The 18,279-nt window shown below is 46.9% G+C and overlaps 1 protein-coding gene across 6 annotated transcripts in view; it reads right to left on the minus strand.

Moving 5' to 3' along the window:
• Positions 1 to 18,279, minus strand: part of LOC135237385 (ephrin type-B receptor 2-like) — a 134,369-nt gene that overhangs the window by 23,610 nt on the left and 92,480 nt on the right. For all 6 annotated transcript variants that reach the window (XM_064304508.1, XM_064304507.1, XM_064304506.1 and 3 more), the window contains exons 4-5: positions 12,816 to 12,971; positions 11,101 to 11,436 (exon numbers count right to left, since the gene is read on the minus strand). In XM_064304508.1, the coding sequence (XP_064160578.1) occupies positions 11,101 to 11,436; positions 12,816 to 12,971 (492 nt within the window). The remainder of the gene's footprint in view (positions 1 to 11,100; positions 11,437 to 12,815; positions 12,972 to 18,279) is intronic.

Here is an 18,279-nt window from a genome sequence, read left to right on the forward strand (position 1 = left end):
TTACTGTCATCCAGCCATCCGCCCTGTCGAATCGCAGACATACAGCGAGAAAAATGGCAGCCACGGGACGCTAGCTACTATACAGCAGAAATCACATGAGTGCATTATCACTGCTATTCCTCTCCGCACGGGAGAATATATACAAAAACATTTTCTTAGTCTTTACTGCCGCAGCCTGCGAAGGCGCCTCCTGGGTCAGCAATAGCACTTCGTCTTCCAGAGAGCTTAGCGAGAGCGAGCGGAGCGTAGCGCGCCGAGCGACTGCTGGAATCCGGGGCTCCGGGGCTACGATCCAGCAGGTTTCCCTCCTCTCTTTATACGACCGCCATTTTGGAGCCAGGGAGAGAAAGCTAAACTGATTAGATCACCGAAATGATCTGTGCGGGGGGGAAAAAAGGCCGTCGAGCGCCTGGCAGGAAGGCGAGCTCGCAGACCCTGCGGCCGTCTGGGACATGGGAGCGCCTCGCGGTCCGGGGAGGAGACGCCCCGAAGGAAACGGGAGCCCTTCGGACCCGGGGGCCGGGGGCCGGGCGGCCCTTTGAGGGAGAGCTGCCCCGCCCTGCTCTCATCTGCGCTGGATTATCGCCCAGACCGACGCTACTGCGGGGCGAGAGGCTCCCAGGACTGCAGTCGTGAGCCTGGCATGCAGACCTCGCCAGCTTTCCATCGCAGATGCCCGTGAGTATCAGGCTGCCACATGCTCTCTGTGCACGCGGCCCATTTACATGAAGCACCGCCATTCATCCACGCTCCGTACGGAGTACCAGCCCCAGGGGCACACACAGACACACACAGCATATGTTTTGATGCATTAAAGATGGACAGCTGCCAGCAGGAAATCTGCTCAGGCTGATTCCTGCGGTCCTTCCAGCAGAAAGACCACTTCCTGACTTGTGCACAGTAACAGACTCCCCAGACCCCACATCCTAACGGCAAGAAAGTGGCAATGTGCAACTTTTTGATCGATCAATACCAACAATGCTGGGTCTGACCCCGTGAGACGCATCTAGCTTACATGCGCCACAGCGTCCGCCTACCAGGCGCAGCCATCTCATTCGTCCTGCTTTGAGTAAAGGAACGCAGGGGCTTAGCAGAGCAGCGACGGCATTGGCCGTTCCCCTTTTAGCGCGATGGCGATAATGGCGGTTAATGACATCGTGCAGCGTCCCAGCTGTCACGGTGCGGTAATGGAACGGACTCGCTTTCGCAGCGAGGCGGCGGCCATTTCCCTGGCAGAATCAGGACATTCGTGCGCACGGTTCACAGGGAAGAGCCGCAAACAGGGAGACGTGCGGAGGAATCCGGTTCGCCGCCAGCGGAACTTGGAGGGAAACGCGTGCATGTGTCGCGCTGATATACGTTAGGGAAAATACAGCCAAGGCTTGAAAAATGATTTGGGACGTGAGACTACCTCCCACCTCCCTTTTTCTCTTTTTGACGGACAGTAACAGGAATCACGTGACACGTTCCTCTTCATCATGCACCCCGCACACAGAAACGTGTGCCAGTTCTCTGTATGTGCATGCATTTTATTTTTATTTTAATCATTTTTAAGATAGCAGTAAAGTTCCTAATATGACCTTGACCCACTGGTTTTCAGAGAATGGGTCAGCCAACTAAGCCCACTATCTGACGACAGCCAAATGATGACGCTGCTAAAAAGGTGGCAAAGCAAGCCCAGCAAAGCGCACAAAACCAACAGAATTTGCACATGAATACACAAAGTGGCTGGCAGCACCATTCAAAGATTTTTGGTCATTACATATTTACTCTAATTAAATGAGAATACCAATGACTGACACTTTTTATTTAAGGAAAAAAAAAAACTAAGACAAGACTAAGAAATCAAACATGTACAGACCAACAAAATCAAAATTCAGGCTTTAGTTACAATGAGACTATAAAACACTAATGCACAGTAAGAAAGCACTGTGAAATGAAGTGCAACAAACACAGCAGTTAAAAAAACCTGAGAACATATGGTAAGTAACTGCAAATGCAAAGAAGATAAACAATGAAATAAAGTATTTGAACCAATCCCATTCTCACTGGTGATTAGAAAGAACAAAAAATCCTTTGCAATCCTATATTACAGATCAGGTGTGAAAGGATAAGACCGTCCAATCAGGGCAGACATTATGTGCCTGAAGACATCCCTGTTACTAAGCTACGGCAACTACAAACCGCGGGAGGTGCGGCAAAAATGTTCAATCTGGGATAGTTCTCTGACATCTGGAATCCAGAACTAATAACCCACATCTTTAAGGGTGGAGACAGATTTGATCCAAACAACTATTGGGGCATTAGTTTAAAATGTAATCCAGGGACAGTTTTCTGCAGCAGAACAGAAGAAACAGAAAGATCTTTCGCTTCTCTAATGGGCACAGGGCTTCACAAGTAGGGCTTCACAAAATGTATTTTCACCAACTACAGTTCCCATTTCAGACTCCACACATTCTACTCGATCGTTACATGGCGCTAAATAATTAAGAGGGGAATTCACATTGACAATGAAAACCGAAATTACTCTTTCAATAAATGATTCAACCCGTCGCGCCTTACGGCTGCAAAGTGTGGGGTCCGCTAACTGAACAAATTCAGAAATATGTCCAATCACATCCCAGGCTAATGCAGGCTGTTCTGAGAGCGCCAAATCGTAGTCGTCAAGACAAAGCAATGCTTTCTTTTCAGACGAAAAAAAAAATCTAATAAATAATGAGAAATGTTCTTCTCCAGGGAGAGAGAGACAGAGAGAGCACTGGAACAGGGTGAGGCCAGAGCTTCAGTGAAAGCTGGATGTATAAAAAACTGTCTTATGTGCAGTCTTGCAATCTACATTAGGACTTGGCAGCCCTGTGATCCATTCTAGCATGACAGTGTGTAAATGGGAAGCAGAGCAGTGCTGGGGTATAGAAAAAAGCCCAGAGTCGCAGAGTATCCCTCCCTTGTCAGAGAGCATCCAGTGACTTCCGTGATCAACAAAAGAAGAGATTTACGGAGTCATTTTCCAGTCATTTAAATCTCCACCAATTTAACGCTGCATCCAAGGAACATCGCTTGGCCTTGCAAACGCTCAAAAGCAATTTCCTGAACCCTGATCCGTCTCATTCAATCTCTCTACCCAGTCAGTAAATAAATAACCCCTTGCTGCTATTGTTCTGTCCAGGGCCTTTCTGTTCCAGCGCTGTCCCGCTCATTCAGGGCGTGTTGCCCCCTCTCACTCCCTACAGCCCATTCAGCCCGTCTCCCTCCTTCTGTTCCACGCTCCTGGCCCTTCAGCCTGGGTTTCTCTAACCGTGATTGGCCAGGAGAGGCGCACAGACGATCATCACAGAAGCATGATTGGAAGAAAGAGGAATGGGAGCAGTCATTGGTGGAACAGCACACAGACATACATGCATGTGCACATACACACACACACACACACACATAGCTGCAGTTTTTGCTATCCTGAAAAAGCCATTGCCATTTCAAAGGCAGTCCCCTCTTGCCTTACTCTAATTTTTCCAGAGGCCTCTCCTTGCCCCCTGGAGAGTCCAACTTGTGAAACATGCAGGAGAAGCGATTGTGTTTAATGACATTAAAGACGCGTGGGGGGGAAATAAAGCTGCCAGAGCCCAGAGATCACTGCAGGGCTACGTCAGCCTGCTCGGGGACTCAAACCCCACCCACTCCATAAACAGAACCTGCAAAGTCCTCCGGACATCACTGGGGTCGGTGCCTTTCAATGCTCAAACTATTCCACCGTCACATGACTCATTTCATCTGAAGTTTAAAGAAGACTGTAAGGGGCGCAGTTCTTCGGCCGAAGACGAAGGTACACGGCGTTACGCTCCGTCCTATTCAGATAACACACAAGCCCAGTCTTTCCCTAAACAAGCAGGATTCTTCCCGCTGCTAGTACTCCTGATTTACGAGACGTGCCGCCAGCGCACTTAAGGGGGGAGAGCCTGTGTTCTGCATGCACTCTGAGCACGCTGGCCCAAAACCAGGCTGGCAGCCCTCCCCGATCCCCATCTGTGATAGATTTTTGGGTTGTTTCATCTCTTGAGAGAGTTTCCAAAGTAGTCAAGCTAGACTGTTAAGATTTCAGTTCCTCAAGCTTTAAACCGTTCTCACTACGGGGAGGAAAAAAAAAATTTCACACAATATGCAAATTCCGCAACAGTAAATTCAGAGGCTTACACAGTTGTCAAATGCTTATCACTGAGACGATTATTTCTAATCCAAACCACCCCATAGCAGCGATAATTTCTGAAGCCTTCAGAACGACGTACGAGGTCCCAGTCTATGTTTTATTTATTCTTAGATTAAGGAAGCGTCAAGGAATTTATTCATGCTGTTTCTTTCTCGTTTTTCCAACGCCGCGGCTGGTTTAGAAATGGGGCTCGGAGCAAAACCTCCATAGCGAATTTCTCTTCAGCATCAACAAACTTAACGGTTCAAACCGCCAAGCTGAGAGGATGAGGTGAGCGCAGGCCCAGGCAGTAAGTTTCCATTTGCAGGGTCTGGCCACGGGGAACTGGGAGAAGAGGGCAGGTGATGGAGAACTCGGCCTTATCGTAGCTGACGCTCTGTACGGCTCATTTGGTGGCTGCCCGTTAGCACACAAGCCCCCTTTCCCCCCAAAGACTTATTCAGAGCCAGGCTCCATCGGTCTCTCATTACTCACTGGGCTGATTCAGATCAGATGGCGCTATCATGCTACCCCTGCACTGCATTTCCACCAACCACAGGCTCAGGAGGAGAGCCAGGAGGAGACGTGCTAACAGCTACAACCGGCCCTTCTCTAATGCTCAGCAGCCATTAGGAGCCACCAAACATCCAGCCGCGGAAGGAGGACAGAAACAAATGGGAACACATGCATTCAGAGCAAAATCTGTTTATTTAAAAGATACAAAATACATTATCCTGAGCATGTATCCCTGCAGTATCACAGAGCTTTTGAACAAACCCTATGAAGGAAATCATATTTCTGGAAAGAAAAAATGAATAGATTGCTCACTAAGGGAAAACTGAGCTCACATTTCAGCAGTGGATATCTCAAATGTGCTGAGCAAAACTTTAATAAACGTTTGAATACAGCCATGTGAGATTCAGGATGTCTGATATCAGCAATAATTTTTATGAGTGCTATACGGAAGGTTTGCTTTATCAGACAGCCTAATTAGCATATAGCTTTATGCATGCAGTTATTAAGGCTTTCTCTGCACATGGCAGCAGTAGATCTCAAATGTACTGAAAAAAGGGGTACAGGGGTACAGTCTGCCTGGTGTGTGTGTGTGTGTGTGTGTGTCGTCAGCTGCGGTCGGCCCTTGCATGCACAAGGCGTCAGGACCCCGTCGGTCAGTCCGTCAAGCCAATCGGTGTGAAGTAGAGTTTCGACGTGGAGAAGGGGAGTGGGGCGGAAGTGGAAGACTAGAACAAAAGGCTGCTGTCTCTGCAGCAGGGCTTTCAAACCACAGTGATCAGCTGGCCGATTATTTCTTTGCTTTGTTAAGTGTCTGTCTTATTACATTTCAGTAGCTACTTCCCTAGTTTGACAACTTTTGTTTACCTGAGGCCAAGAATCACAGAGTAATCATTAGCCGCTCCGCAACCGAGATGCAGTCTCTGTAGCTCGTATTCTGCTGCTGAATCAGCGGAGTTACTAACTCTTCTAACACGTGAAACTCGGTAGGAAACAACTGGGAGAAAGTAACAAATTCCAGAAGGCACACTGTGCTTGTCGCTGTAGCAACCTTAACCCGCATGCTTTCTGTGTGCCAGTCAGCGCTGTGTGACCACTTCCTCAGAGAGTTGGGACAGATCACTCGACCAGTGCTGATGAGACCCCGCAATCCCCCACCCCCCCCCCTGCTGTATGAGAATTATGGCTGTCAGATAAAACAGGGATTCGGGTACAATTCACATAAATATCACTACTAATTTTGAACCGAGAGCCACCTTCTCCATGCTATTGTTAAGTACTACAGTTGCAATGTTTTAATCTTTAAAATCCCAAATCTGAACCATAAAAATAGGATGTTTAAGGAGCATTTATGGTCAAACTGATTTTATTTCAGGAATTAATCCATTTTATTCGTGAGGGTGAAATTCACCTCCCCAGACTTGTGGTTTGGCCCTACATTTGAGCAACAGAACTAAACGAAAATCACTAGTGGGTGATTTTATCTTTAAAAAAAGAAGTAATGCTTCCCTAAATGTGCTCTTCAAAGATATTGGGAAACACAAAGGAGAGCTAGCTAATGGGCTCTGTACACAGCTGTACTGAAGAAATACACCCTCAATCTACCTTATCTGACTTCATCTTATCTCAAATCCACAACTGATCACGCTTAATTTTATATGATGTAAATCAACGCTTTTCCCAACAGCTTGCGACAAACAGCAATAACTGAAGATAACTTTATACAACTGGGCATGCTTAAGCGACCCAGTACTGTATGTATTTTTAACGTCTCCTGACATACACAACAATTCACCTGCTTTGGTTTTGCTTTGGTTAACACCTTTAACTTCATTCAGTCTGGAAAAGCCACACTCATGCATAGTGAGACATTCCAAATCAAATCTAAATGACAATGTAAATGTTCCATCTTGTAAACTGAGAAAAAAATGGAGGAATCCCAACTGAAACAAACTTCTTAATATCTGCAGATTCAGCTATTGACTGATCACCTTCATGAATATTCATAATGCAGAGACCGGGCCAGATTTTCAGTGCAGAGCACCCAGAACTGTTCAGTGGTAGAGCATACTGAGTCTGACATCATTATGCTATTGGAGAGTCTTTGACCACACCCACTCCTTCCAAATGCAAATTTCCTGACCTTTTCATGCCTAATGTGTATGCAGCGTACAGATAAATTGCAATGGGTGCACATTTCAGCTTTCAGTCTCATCTGAAATAGAGTAATGTGTAAAATAAATACGGTGGAACTGAAAAAAGCTACAGTAAACACACACTCCCATGAATAGTCTGCTTTTTATGTAACTCCTGGAAAATACACAAACATTTCGCAGAATGATTCCACACAGCAATCAAATTAGTCAGAACCCACAAGTTCCCACAAGTCTTGTGCATGTCTGTGTATGTTTGTGAGCACTTGTAAAGGCTGTAAACACATTTCAACATTCAGGGATAATTTGATTTCACAGCTGCCAGAACCAATGAAAGATACTATTAGGTCAGAGAGAGGGGGTGGGGGGAGGGAAAGGGTGAGAAGGAGGGGGTGGGAGGGAGAGAAAGAGTGAGAAAGGGAGAGGGAGGGATAGATGTAACTAGTCTTGAAGCCTGCTAACAAAATAACCATCACCGCTAATAATCAAGCGCAAATCAGAATAAAATGCACTCATTTGGAGCACTGCGACGATGGCAACCAGTGATGAAAACCACAAGTGGTGTCTCTTTACCATTACAGAAGCAAAGCAGAGGCAGAACCTGACCAAGTACAGGCGTAGTGACCACAACTCGGCCAATGAGGCAAGCCAATATAAAGAGTCACAGCAGGCAATGAAGGACAGTGTGACAGGTGTGGTGAAAATAGATGCAGTTTCTCATATGGAATAAAATACTGATAATGGTGTTTGTGTCTGAATATGTGCGCGTACATTTCTTTTTGTGAGGCACATATAGAAATGTTCTTACTCTAACTTCCCAAAGTGGGGAAAAAGATCAGCTTCACAGATTTTTGAGGAAAGTTTTTTCCAAAATGTTCAAAAAACTAACTTGTGCCACTAACAGCCAGATATTACAGTCAGTTTTATGAGATGCTTCCCTACTATCATTTAGGACCTGTCAAAGAAACTTAACAAAGCTACAGCCTCCTGTACAAAAGCCCACTGTAGCAGGTTTTGCTTTTTCACTCACATGTTCTGAATGACCCAGAAGTGTTTTAAAATGGAAGCCTGGTCTGGCAGGTCACCGGTCTTGTGTTGCTTGCCTGGTTACCTTTTGGGTAGTGCAATTTCAGAAATAATGAAGTCATAAATCTTCAGCAAGCACAGGACAGGGAAGAACCGGATGAAACCACTCGCTTCCAACTAATGCGACTGTCTCATTCACCCGGCCTGTTCACCTGATAACAATCTCATCTGTGTTGACTATGGACACGGCTCCACCACAGGCTGCCACTCGACTCGTTTACTTCAGGTTTATAACAGCTTTATAACATCTTTCACGGTGGCTAATCAGAAAATGTTGCCCAGTTTGATTTAATTTTTCCTGTTTTCTTTTTTTTTTACATAATTTCATTGATGAACTGCATTTACCCCGTTTTAGGTACAATATTTTTTGCCGTGTATGGACATCGGCTGAAAGTATGTGCTTGTGCTTGTTAAAAAAAACAAAAAAAAATGGATGCCATCTGCCTGTGTTCATGCTAACAGATACAGTAGACACTGTCCATACTAGCTGGGTGACAATATGTCTATCTGTGCCTGGCTAACAGGTGCACATGGTGTCTCAATGCCATATGTTAGCATGTAGACATTCAGACTGATGAGTATTAGGGGGCCACCTCCGTCACTGGTCTCTAATAACAGGATCTACTCTTGATTTTTTTTTTCCTGGAAACCTGGCAAGATGTGGAATGTCATATTTTGACAGATGTTTTCATAAATTTTTTAAAAATTAAGATGTTTCCACAGTTAAATTTAAAATGGACTTTGTCACGGTTTACCATCCTGATGTACAGGATTGTGTCTCAAAGCCAAATCACACAATTTCAGGGTAACAAGAATGTTCCAGAATTAGTCATACTCCCTGATTAAATGAACCAAAATGTGTCAATGTGCTGACACACGCACCCCATGTGTTCATCGAGGCTTCACCCTATCTAAGTCTACTGCAGTTCACCCTAGCCACTCGGTTAACTGTAGGCCGCAGATGAGAACCGTAAGCTCCGCCTACTTGGGCGGGGCCGGATAAAATGAAAACCTCATTCCTCGCCGTGGCATGTTAATTGCTCCTCGTTGACAAGTCACAGAATTAAACAGGGTGGCGGGGTTGCTCACACGAGAGAGCGCTTTCACGCCAGTCACATCCAATTCATGCATCTGTTTGTTTTTTTTCACGGGGAGCCCTGAAGCCGGAGCCGACGCTCGTTCCAACCCTTTCCGAAGCGTCCAATGAGCGCGCAGCGCACGCAGAGAGCCGGAGCGGCCGTCCAGTCGCCTCCGGTAATTAGGAGTGACAAGATGTTTTCGTAACCTCGAGGGCCTCTAAAACCGGCCCGTAATTACGGGCCGCCGCGGCTGACCCCACCCCCACTGCCCCCCGTCCCACTTTGTGCCCCCGTGTTTTGGGGCAAGGCTGGTCATGGAGTGTTGGGGGGGAGGTGGGGGCTTGATCCTTTCACAGCTCCGTCGGACGGGATGTCTCTGCTCATAATCCAAAGTGACAGACAACGCTGGAGACGGTACCAAACCGCCCCATAGCCCAATTTGCACCAATTCCGTCGTCAGGGCTGGCCGCTTCCCTTTGGGATGGGTTAGAGGGAGGGGAGAGGGAAGCTCATTAGAAGCCTTTGTTACACCCAAGGGCCCCAGTTTCCCCAAAACAGGAGGTACCACGGAGGGGGAGAAAGGCACCATTTTAAGAATGTAGGCGAGCTTTATTTCCAGGAGTCATCTCTAACACTCTGAATGAGGTCTGACAATTTTACTCACAAGGTCAAATGTTAATGTTTGCGGGATTTGAGAGTGGGGAAAAAATTAAAATGGCCATTAAAACTTCAAAACCCTTGAACGCAGAACTCCACGAACGTTTGTCGCATAAACCTAAAGTCCATCAGCCTAAAAGGCCCGCTTTTCCCACACTTAACTTCATCTGTACAGGTCACTGCCCCACCTTCACTGCTGCCACTTCAAAGACTTAAAGCCCTCCTCTCCAGCAACATAGTGTAAATGAGGGGAACTGAAAAAAGCTGCACTGGACCTGTACTTCCAGAACAGTCTGCTCCAAAGAAAAATACAAGGGCCTCAAAGAGTACTGAACTCTTTGAACTTGCGTATTTCTACTCATTTCTTCGACGCGTTTCTTCTTCTTCTCAATTTTTCCTGGCGTCTCTGAAAAGCTGCTTCCTTGACGTCGACAGGAGCCAAACCCGTTGAGGCGTCTGCCGAGGTAGACGTCGGGTGACGCATCGCATTCGGTAAGGCAACGGTAGGGCTTCAGACAGCCTGGTCTCACTGGATTGAACTGGGTCCAGTCAAATAATCAGAAATGACATGCACCTCGGCTGCCAATAGGACACAAAGCCCAGGCCAGGATAAAGGCTCCAGTCATTCCCGCCCATCGGTTACGGGAGAGCGAAGCCTGGCACGGCCGACCGTGCCTTTTACAGAGACAATTAAATAGCTAATCAATTCTGTTCCTTTGTGAAATAATTGGAGCGCAGTCATCTAGACCACAATCACTTAGTGGGAAATGAGAGCTACCACATCTGTAACAAAAGCCAGACTGACCGGATAAAAATAAAATGCGATGTCAGAGATGACGGGAGGAAAAAAAAACGAAATTTAAAAATGAGTAACGATCATACCGTTATAATCAAATCCAGGCCTGGTTTTCAGGAAGAATACGTACTCGTCTCGTATTGAGTTTTTGAACATGGAAATAAGCAGTTACACACCTAGCCGTAACTACTTCCGTGAAACTACTTCCTTATTTAAGGAGCCACTCGGTTAGGTAAGTGAGTGAGAGAGGGATAAGACTGTTTCTAGGTTTGCTTAAGAGCAAACGAAAGCTGAAATCAAATAGCACACTTGGCACTAATCACAGTGACTCTCCCTCTGTTCTGAGTAACAGGAGGCAAACATGGCATCTCTTTGAGCACACAACTGTCACCCAAACCCAGTTTGATGTCTGGAATTTGGCCAATATCACATATCTTTTAAATATATAATTCTATATAATTTTCTCATATTTGCTGATGGGCAATAAGGTGCTTTTGCTTCAATATCGAAATTCTGACCACAAAAAACTCTCACACTGGGAGTGAGTAAAACAAAACAAAAAACACACGGGGAGAATGTAGCAAGCACAAACCCGAGAAAGGGCGCGAACAGGAAGCAGAAGCGCGGCCTCGGACTCACCGGCCTGGTTGGTGATGATGTTGACGGAGGAGTAATGCGGGGAGTAGGGGCTCTGGTCGGAGACGCCGTTGACGGCCTGGATCTCGAAGGTGTACTGCGTGTGGGCCAGCAGGTCGCTGATGTAGACGCGCGGCTCGGTCAGGCCCAGCTGGCGCGGGACGAACTGCACGTTGTCCCCGCAGCGCGTGCAGCCCCCCCGCCCCGCCCCGCAGCTCTTGCAGATGATGTTGTAGACCACGTCCTCGCGGCCCCCGCCCTCCCGCGGCGGGGCCCACTCCAGCATCAGCGAGGTCTCGTTCACGCTGGAGATCACGTTCTGGGGCGCCGAGGGGACAGCTGTGGAGAGACGCGCGCAAACGCCTGTTAGCATCCATTCATCCATCCATCCCTCTATCCATCCATCCATCCATCCACCCACCCACCCATCCATCCATCTATCCATCCATCTATTATCTACTTATCCTGGTCAGGATCGCAGGGGGTGCTGAAGCCTATCCCAGCATGCATTGGGTGAGAGGCAGTACAACGCCATGGACAGGTTGCCAATATATCACAGGGCAGCCTGTTAGCATTCTGATCTCATTTTCTGTGCAGTGCTGTGGAATCAGAGCCAATGAGCTTCAGCAATAGGATGCCTTGATTTACAAACCAGCACAGAAACCCTGAACCACGGAAATGCAACCTCCACCCCAGTGGTTTCAGCGTTTCCATTGTAATTATATAGCGTGTTTCCAATGGGCCCGTTTGAGGATAAATTATGCAAATATCTGTGTAAATGTTAATAGAGATGTTGTAGAGAGTTGGACGTCTCTCTTGATATGCATAATGCCACGTCTTAAGAAATACTGTACATGCAGTGAAACGATTACTCAACCACTGAAAAATTAATCATAGAGAAACATGTAATCAACTAACAGGTCTAATAAATATACAATGGATGTTACTCCTTTTTATGGATGTTCATCATTTTATCATTCTGTTGATCGACTCACACTTAATGAGCAAACGGTGAAGACAACAAACAGCCTCTTAAATATTCACAAACCAGATGAATAACTTGATTACTACACCAGTGATTGTACCCAAACATTGGCATCCAGCCCTGAAGCAGTAAGTCAAACAGACAACACAGAGCTACAAACTCCACAGGGTCCGTTAGCCTCAGATCACAGTCACATGAGCTGGCTTGATTGGAGCTCAGTTATTGTTAGCTTAGCCTGACAGGATAGCTAGCTAGATATGTCTTGGGAAAGAGCGCTCAACACCGGATGGATTTGGCGGTAGTAACAAGCCGACGAATGACGAGTAAGGGAAAAGCAGGATGTACGCAGAAGGATACATAGGCTATTCGTATAAGCAGAAAGACACAAGATCAGTTGTTTTTATCATTTTTATTTCACTCAGCTGTACTTATTTTGCCTTTGCAATTCTGCCTAAAATCGCCCAATCCTTTCTTTATCACTATTATTGTGTTTGACCTAACTGTGGATAAACACACAGGTCCAGTGGATTCAGGTGGACTGGCTCATCTCCAGCTGTCAGTCTATGTGCAGCACACCTGAATGTGGCGCTCGAGACTGCTGTGACTCAGACTGTGACTTATCCTTATCTTTCAAGCCTACTTAAATGCTCTTCAAATGCCATTGTGCCCCTGTGCACCAGGGCAGGTCGCAGTGCAGTGGTGTCTGAGTGGTGGTGGGGGGGGTCATACGTACTGGTGCAGGGCATCCGGATGGGGTCCGAGTCGGTCCGGTAGTAGCCGCTGCGGCAGACGCAGGTGGTGGCCCCCTCGTTGGTGGTGCGGCTGTTCATGGGACACTGTATGCAGGAGTCATCCCCCTGGGCGGGCTTGAAGTAGCCGGACGGGCACGCTGTAACCACAGGGAGGGGCAGGGTGAGCGCACACGGTCACACAGACAAACTTTTATCCAACCTTCATTTCACCTCACCATAGCACTGAGGAACAGTCCTCATTTACAATGGTGTCGAGATTCAGATATTAAAACAGTAGATATTAGAACAGTGAGAGAAAACAGAATTAAAAAAACATCTCTTCTTAAAAGGAATTATAAGTTAAGTGCAGCAAAAATGAAAACAACAACGATCAATGTGATTTTATACAGTCAGCTGCTTATAAAAAAATGAGCTTACCGCTCAGACCGGCAGAAACTGCAGGCCCATAAAAAAAGCTTTGCAGGCAGCCTTGTTCAAGGAGACTAGCACATGGCATGTCAGTATGCGCGGCTGGATATTTACAAAATCGATTCAAATGCAGCATCTTGCTCACAGGATGCAACAGGAGTGTGCCAGTGATGTCATACACGTTTGATTGCGTTCAAACACTCAAAGCATCTCACTGCAAAAATGACACCATTCTTACCCCCCTCCTAAAATAACATCCCACTTCAAAACAGCTCACATACATATTTCAGAGAGGTTTACTCGTGCCTTTCTCACTAATACCCTTACTCAGGACCTGAAAGTGATGATGAGGAGGCATTACGGAGGACGAAGGCGACTATGCGCCCGTCCCAGGTCCACGGTGACGCAGGCAAGCGTGTCAGCCTTCCTGAACCCACCGGAGTGGATGCAATCCCAGGATGCACTACGGCCAGCGCGGGCAACAATGTCAAGTGATGCTTCCTCCCCGTGTAGGAGCTCAGTGTGAACCTCTGTATTTACAGTACAAGCTGAGCTGACTTCATCCCTGCTCTATCCCAAAAACACACAGTAAAGCCTGCCTGCCAAACAACAGAGCGAACACAACCCGCAGACACCCCTCTTCTCACGCAGGGTGTGACTCGAACCCCACTTCAGTCAGCCCTGGCCTGTCAGCCTGGCCACAACTCCCACTGTTGCCTCTGTGAACAGGCACGTCTACCTTCTGCCAAACCTCGGACTAACACCACGCTAGTAAATTATAAAAACATAGTTAACCCTCCGTCCTGGCGCTGAATTATCCGGTTAGCGGACGCAGCAGGGAAAAGGCCCGCGGCGCGGCTATTGGAAGAGAGGAAACCAGAGTGGGCGGACCCCCGCTGGGACCCCGGTAACCGCAGTTTGGGCCAATCCATGATGGTTCTGATCGGGCGATCACACCATTTAAATTCACAGACTCTCCGGGAATAAAGTAGTGCAAGGGTGTGGATGTCAAACTCGGCTGTGCATCATTCCCGTATCACAGATTAATTAAAGACTAAATTGAACTTTTAAATTGTTTTGAAAAGCAAATTAACAACGTAAAATTTAAAACACATACACACAAAGAGAGAGAGAGAGAGAGAAAGAGAGAGAGAGAACAAGAGAGTAAGAGTGAGATAGGACTTTTGCTATCTAACCACATACAAACAAACACAAAACCCAGCCACTTCTCTTTTGTGGGTGAAGGAGAAGAGGACCAGTTCATTTGACTTTCACACAGTGGACTCAGCTGGGTATTGAGCGCTGCGCTATTTAGCCGGCCTGACAAACTCCCAGTAAGTTTTATGAGACGAGGCTGCATGTGAGCCCAATTACTGAGCGAAGAAAAAAAAAAGAAGTTCAGTCTCCAGCACAATTCGGCACAGGACCCCCCACCCGACCCCCCCACCCCAAAGCTGCGGCCGCAAGGCTATGGCTACTGTGCCAGAGCGGCCAACGCGCCGCAGCTCAGCGTGGCGCTGATCGGGCCTGCACGACCTTCAGCTACTCACTTCCAGATGGTTCCATTGTGCGAATACCGTCAAGGGCTTCTGGCGCTCTTTGGAACTGTGGCCCCCCACGTTAAACACTCCACTCCCTGTGTGTACCTCAGTCTAGCGTAATAAGATGGCCTCACTATTTATTTCCTTACTTTATTGAGGTGTGGATGCTCAATTCAAAATGTGATAGCTGGAGTGAGAAGGGGGGGGGGGGTGTGGTGTCTACACCCCTCCCTGCTACATAAAATCCACTGGGAAATATTTAGCTACATTGCTATTAATATCACTAAAAAATAAACACTTTTTCATAGTCTTAGATCCCATAGGTTTTGACGGGGGCAGTGAAATTCTGCAATAATTGAAAGAGAAAGGAAGCACGAAACATTCTAATGGAATTTATAAACACTTCTGAAAGAATTCAGCAGCAGAGATGTCAAAGGATCTACAGCACCTAAAAGTGGTTCCAGGTGGCTAAAAGAAAATTAGCCACCCCAGATCAACACCACCGCTGCACTGAAGGGAAATATGAATATCAGAATCAGAATCAGAATCAGAATCAGGTTTATTGCCAAGTAGGTTTACACATACGAGGAATTTGTTTTGGTCAGGTGGTGCATAACAGTGAACATAAAATAAGATAAATAAAATGAAATAAACATAGTGCAATAAAAACATAACAGACATAAAATAACATAAACATAGTGCAAACGGTAAACAGTAAACAATAAACAATAGTGCAAGGGGATAAAGTGTTATAAGTACAGGTGCTGTCTGTTTGGTGTCCGTGGGGGTCAGGATAACAGTACAGTATCAGTGGGGGTCCCGGGCCTTGTTGATGAGGCCAGCTGCAGTCGGGAAAAAACTGTTCTTGTGTCGTGAGGTTTTGGTCCTGATGGACCGCAGCCTCCTGCCGGAGGGGAGTGTTTGAAAGAGTTTGTGTCCAGGGTGGGAGGGGTCGGCCACAATCTTTCCTGCCCGCCTCAGGGCCCTGGAGGTGTGCAGGTCCTGGAGGGATGGCAGATTGCAGCCAATCACCCTCTCAGCAGCGCAAATGATACGCTGCAGTCTGCCCTTGTCCTTGGCAGTGGCAGCAGCGTACCAGATGGTGATGGAGGAGGTGAGGATGGACTCAATGATGGCAGTGTAGAAGTGCACCATCATTGTCATTGGCAGGTTGAACTTCTTCAGCTGCCGCAGGAAGTACATCCTCTGCTGAGCCTTCTTGGTGAGGGAGGTGATGTTCAGCTCCCACTTGAGGTCCTGGGTGATGATGGTGCCCAGGAAGCAGAAGGACTCCACAGTGTCGACTGGGGAGTCATGCAGGGTGATGGGGCGGGTGGGGCTGCGTTCCTTCTGAAGTCCACTACCATCTCTACTGTCTTTAGGGCGTTGAGCTCCAGGTTGTTATGGCTGCACCAGGACACCAGATGTTCAATCTCTCTCCTGTAGGCAGACTCATCCCCACCAGAGATGAGTCCAATGAGAGTGGTGTCGTCTGCAAACTTCAGGAGCTTGACTGACTGATGACTGGAGGTGCAGCTATTGGTATACAGGGAGAAGAGTAGAGGAGAAAGGACGCAGCCTTGAGGGGAGCCGGTGCTGATGGTCCGGGAGTCGGAGACGTGTTTCCCCAGCTTCACGTGCTGCTTCCTGTCAGACAGGAAGTCGGTGATCCACCTGCAGGTGCAGTCAGGCACGTGCAGCTGGGAAAGCTTGTCCTGTAGTAGAGCCGGGATGATGGTATTGAAGGCGGAGCTGAAGTCCACAAACAGGATCCTGACATAGGTTCCTGCAGTGTCCAGGTGCTGGAGGATGAAGTGGAGGGCCATGTTTACAGCATCGTCCACAGACCTGTTGGCTCTGTATGCGAACTGCAGGGGGTCCAGGAGTGGGTCCGTGATGGTTTTGAGGTGGGACAGTACACCTCATTATTTGTGATAATGAGGCCGTGAATAGCTCATAATAGACTACTTTAGGTTTATTGCCTTTAATAATCCGGCCTGACGTAGAGGATTTAGAAAGACCCCTCCCAGGACTGCAGTGAATAAAATGCAGGAACTTACACTTCACAGAAAGGATGCCTGTGCCAGAGCACAGCTTGATTTTACAGCAAAGCATCACCACTAAGTCTGATTCACATTTCATGCACAGTCCCTGTGGCAAGATCTGGCCCAGCAGGCCCAGGTACTGTGTGTGTGTGTGTGTGTGTGTGTGTGTGTGTGTGTGTGCGTGCGTGTGCAGGAATGTGTTATTTTCAGTGTCCTTAATAGGAATGGAGATTGCTTTTTTAACTTTTTGGTGCAGCAAGATATTTTTTCTTGATTTAGCTCTGCACTCCACAATTTTAGATTCCAAATCAAACTACTCACATGTGGTTAAAGTGCAGATTCTCATGTTTTGCTATACATTTTGGTTTCACCATGTAGAAATTACAGCACTTTTTATACACAGCCCCCCCATTTCAAGGCACCATAATGTTTGGAACAAATGGCTTAAGTTTCTGACTGGTCAGGTACATTTAATTGCTTCCTTGGTGCAGGTATGAGAGAGCTTTTAGTATCCAGCCTTGATTCTAGCGTTTTGATTGCCTTTGGAGTCTGTTATTGGCGTTTGCCAATGTGAGGACCAGAGTTGTGCCAATGAAAGTCAAGGAGGTCATTATGAGGCTGGGAAATAAGAAAAGAACTGTCAGAGACATAGGCCAAACCAAAATCAACTATTTGGAACCTCATTAAGAAGAAAGAGAGCACTAGTGAACCCATTAATTGCAAAGGGCCTGGTAGTTCAAGGAAGACCTTTACAGTAGATGACAGAAGAATTCTCACCATAATGGGGAAAAAACCCAAACACCTGTCTGACAGATCAGAAACACTTTACAGGAGGTAGGCGTGGATGCGTCATCAACTACTGTCTGCAGAAGACTTCACTAACAGAACAACAGAGGCTACACTGCAAGATGGAAACCACTAGTTAGCCACAAAAACAGGATGGCCAAGTTACAGATTGCTACAAAGTATCTAAAACAGCCTGAGAGTTCTGAAAAAAAGGTCTTGTGGACAGATGAGACCAATCATCAGAGTGATGTTAAGAGAAAAGTTTTGAGGACCTGCCCAAGATCTAAAGCACCCTCCTTCATCTGTTGAAACCTGGTGTGCATGTTATGGTTCGGGCATATACGGCTGCCGCAGGTACTGGCACAGGTATTGTCTTCACTGATGATGTAACTGCATTCTTAAGTGTACAGAAGCATTTTATCTGCTCAAGTTCAAGCAAATGCCTCCAAATTCATTGGATGACACTTAATCCTACAATGATCCCAAATATACTGCTAAGCAACAATGTTACTGCTAAGCAACAATGTTGACTTTTTCAAAGCCAAAAACGGAAAAATGGTTGACTGACTAAGTCATTCATCTAATCAGAATCCAATTTAACATATGTTTCACGCTAAAGAGAAAATGTAAGGAAACTAGCCACTAGCAGGGGCTGATGATGGCTG

This window comes from Anguilla rostrata, chromosome 13 (assembly GCF_018555375.3).
Source record: "Anguilla rostrata isolate EN2019 chromosome 13, ASM1855537v3, whole genome shotgun sequence".
NCBI classification, from domain to species: Eukaryota; Metazoa; Chordata; class Actinopteri; order Anguilliformes; family Anguillidae; genus Anguilla; species Anguilla rostrata.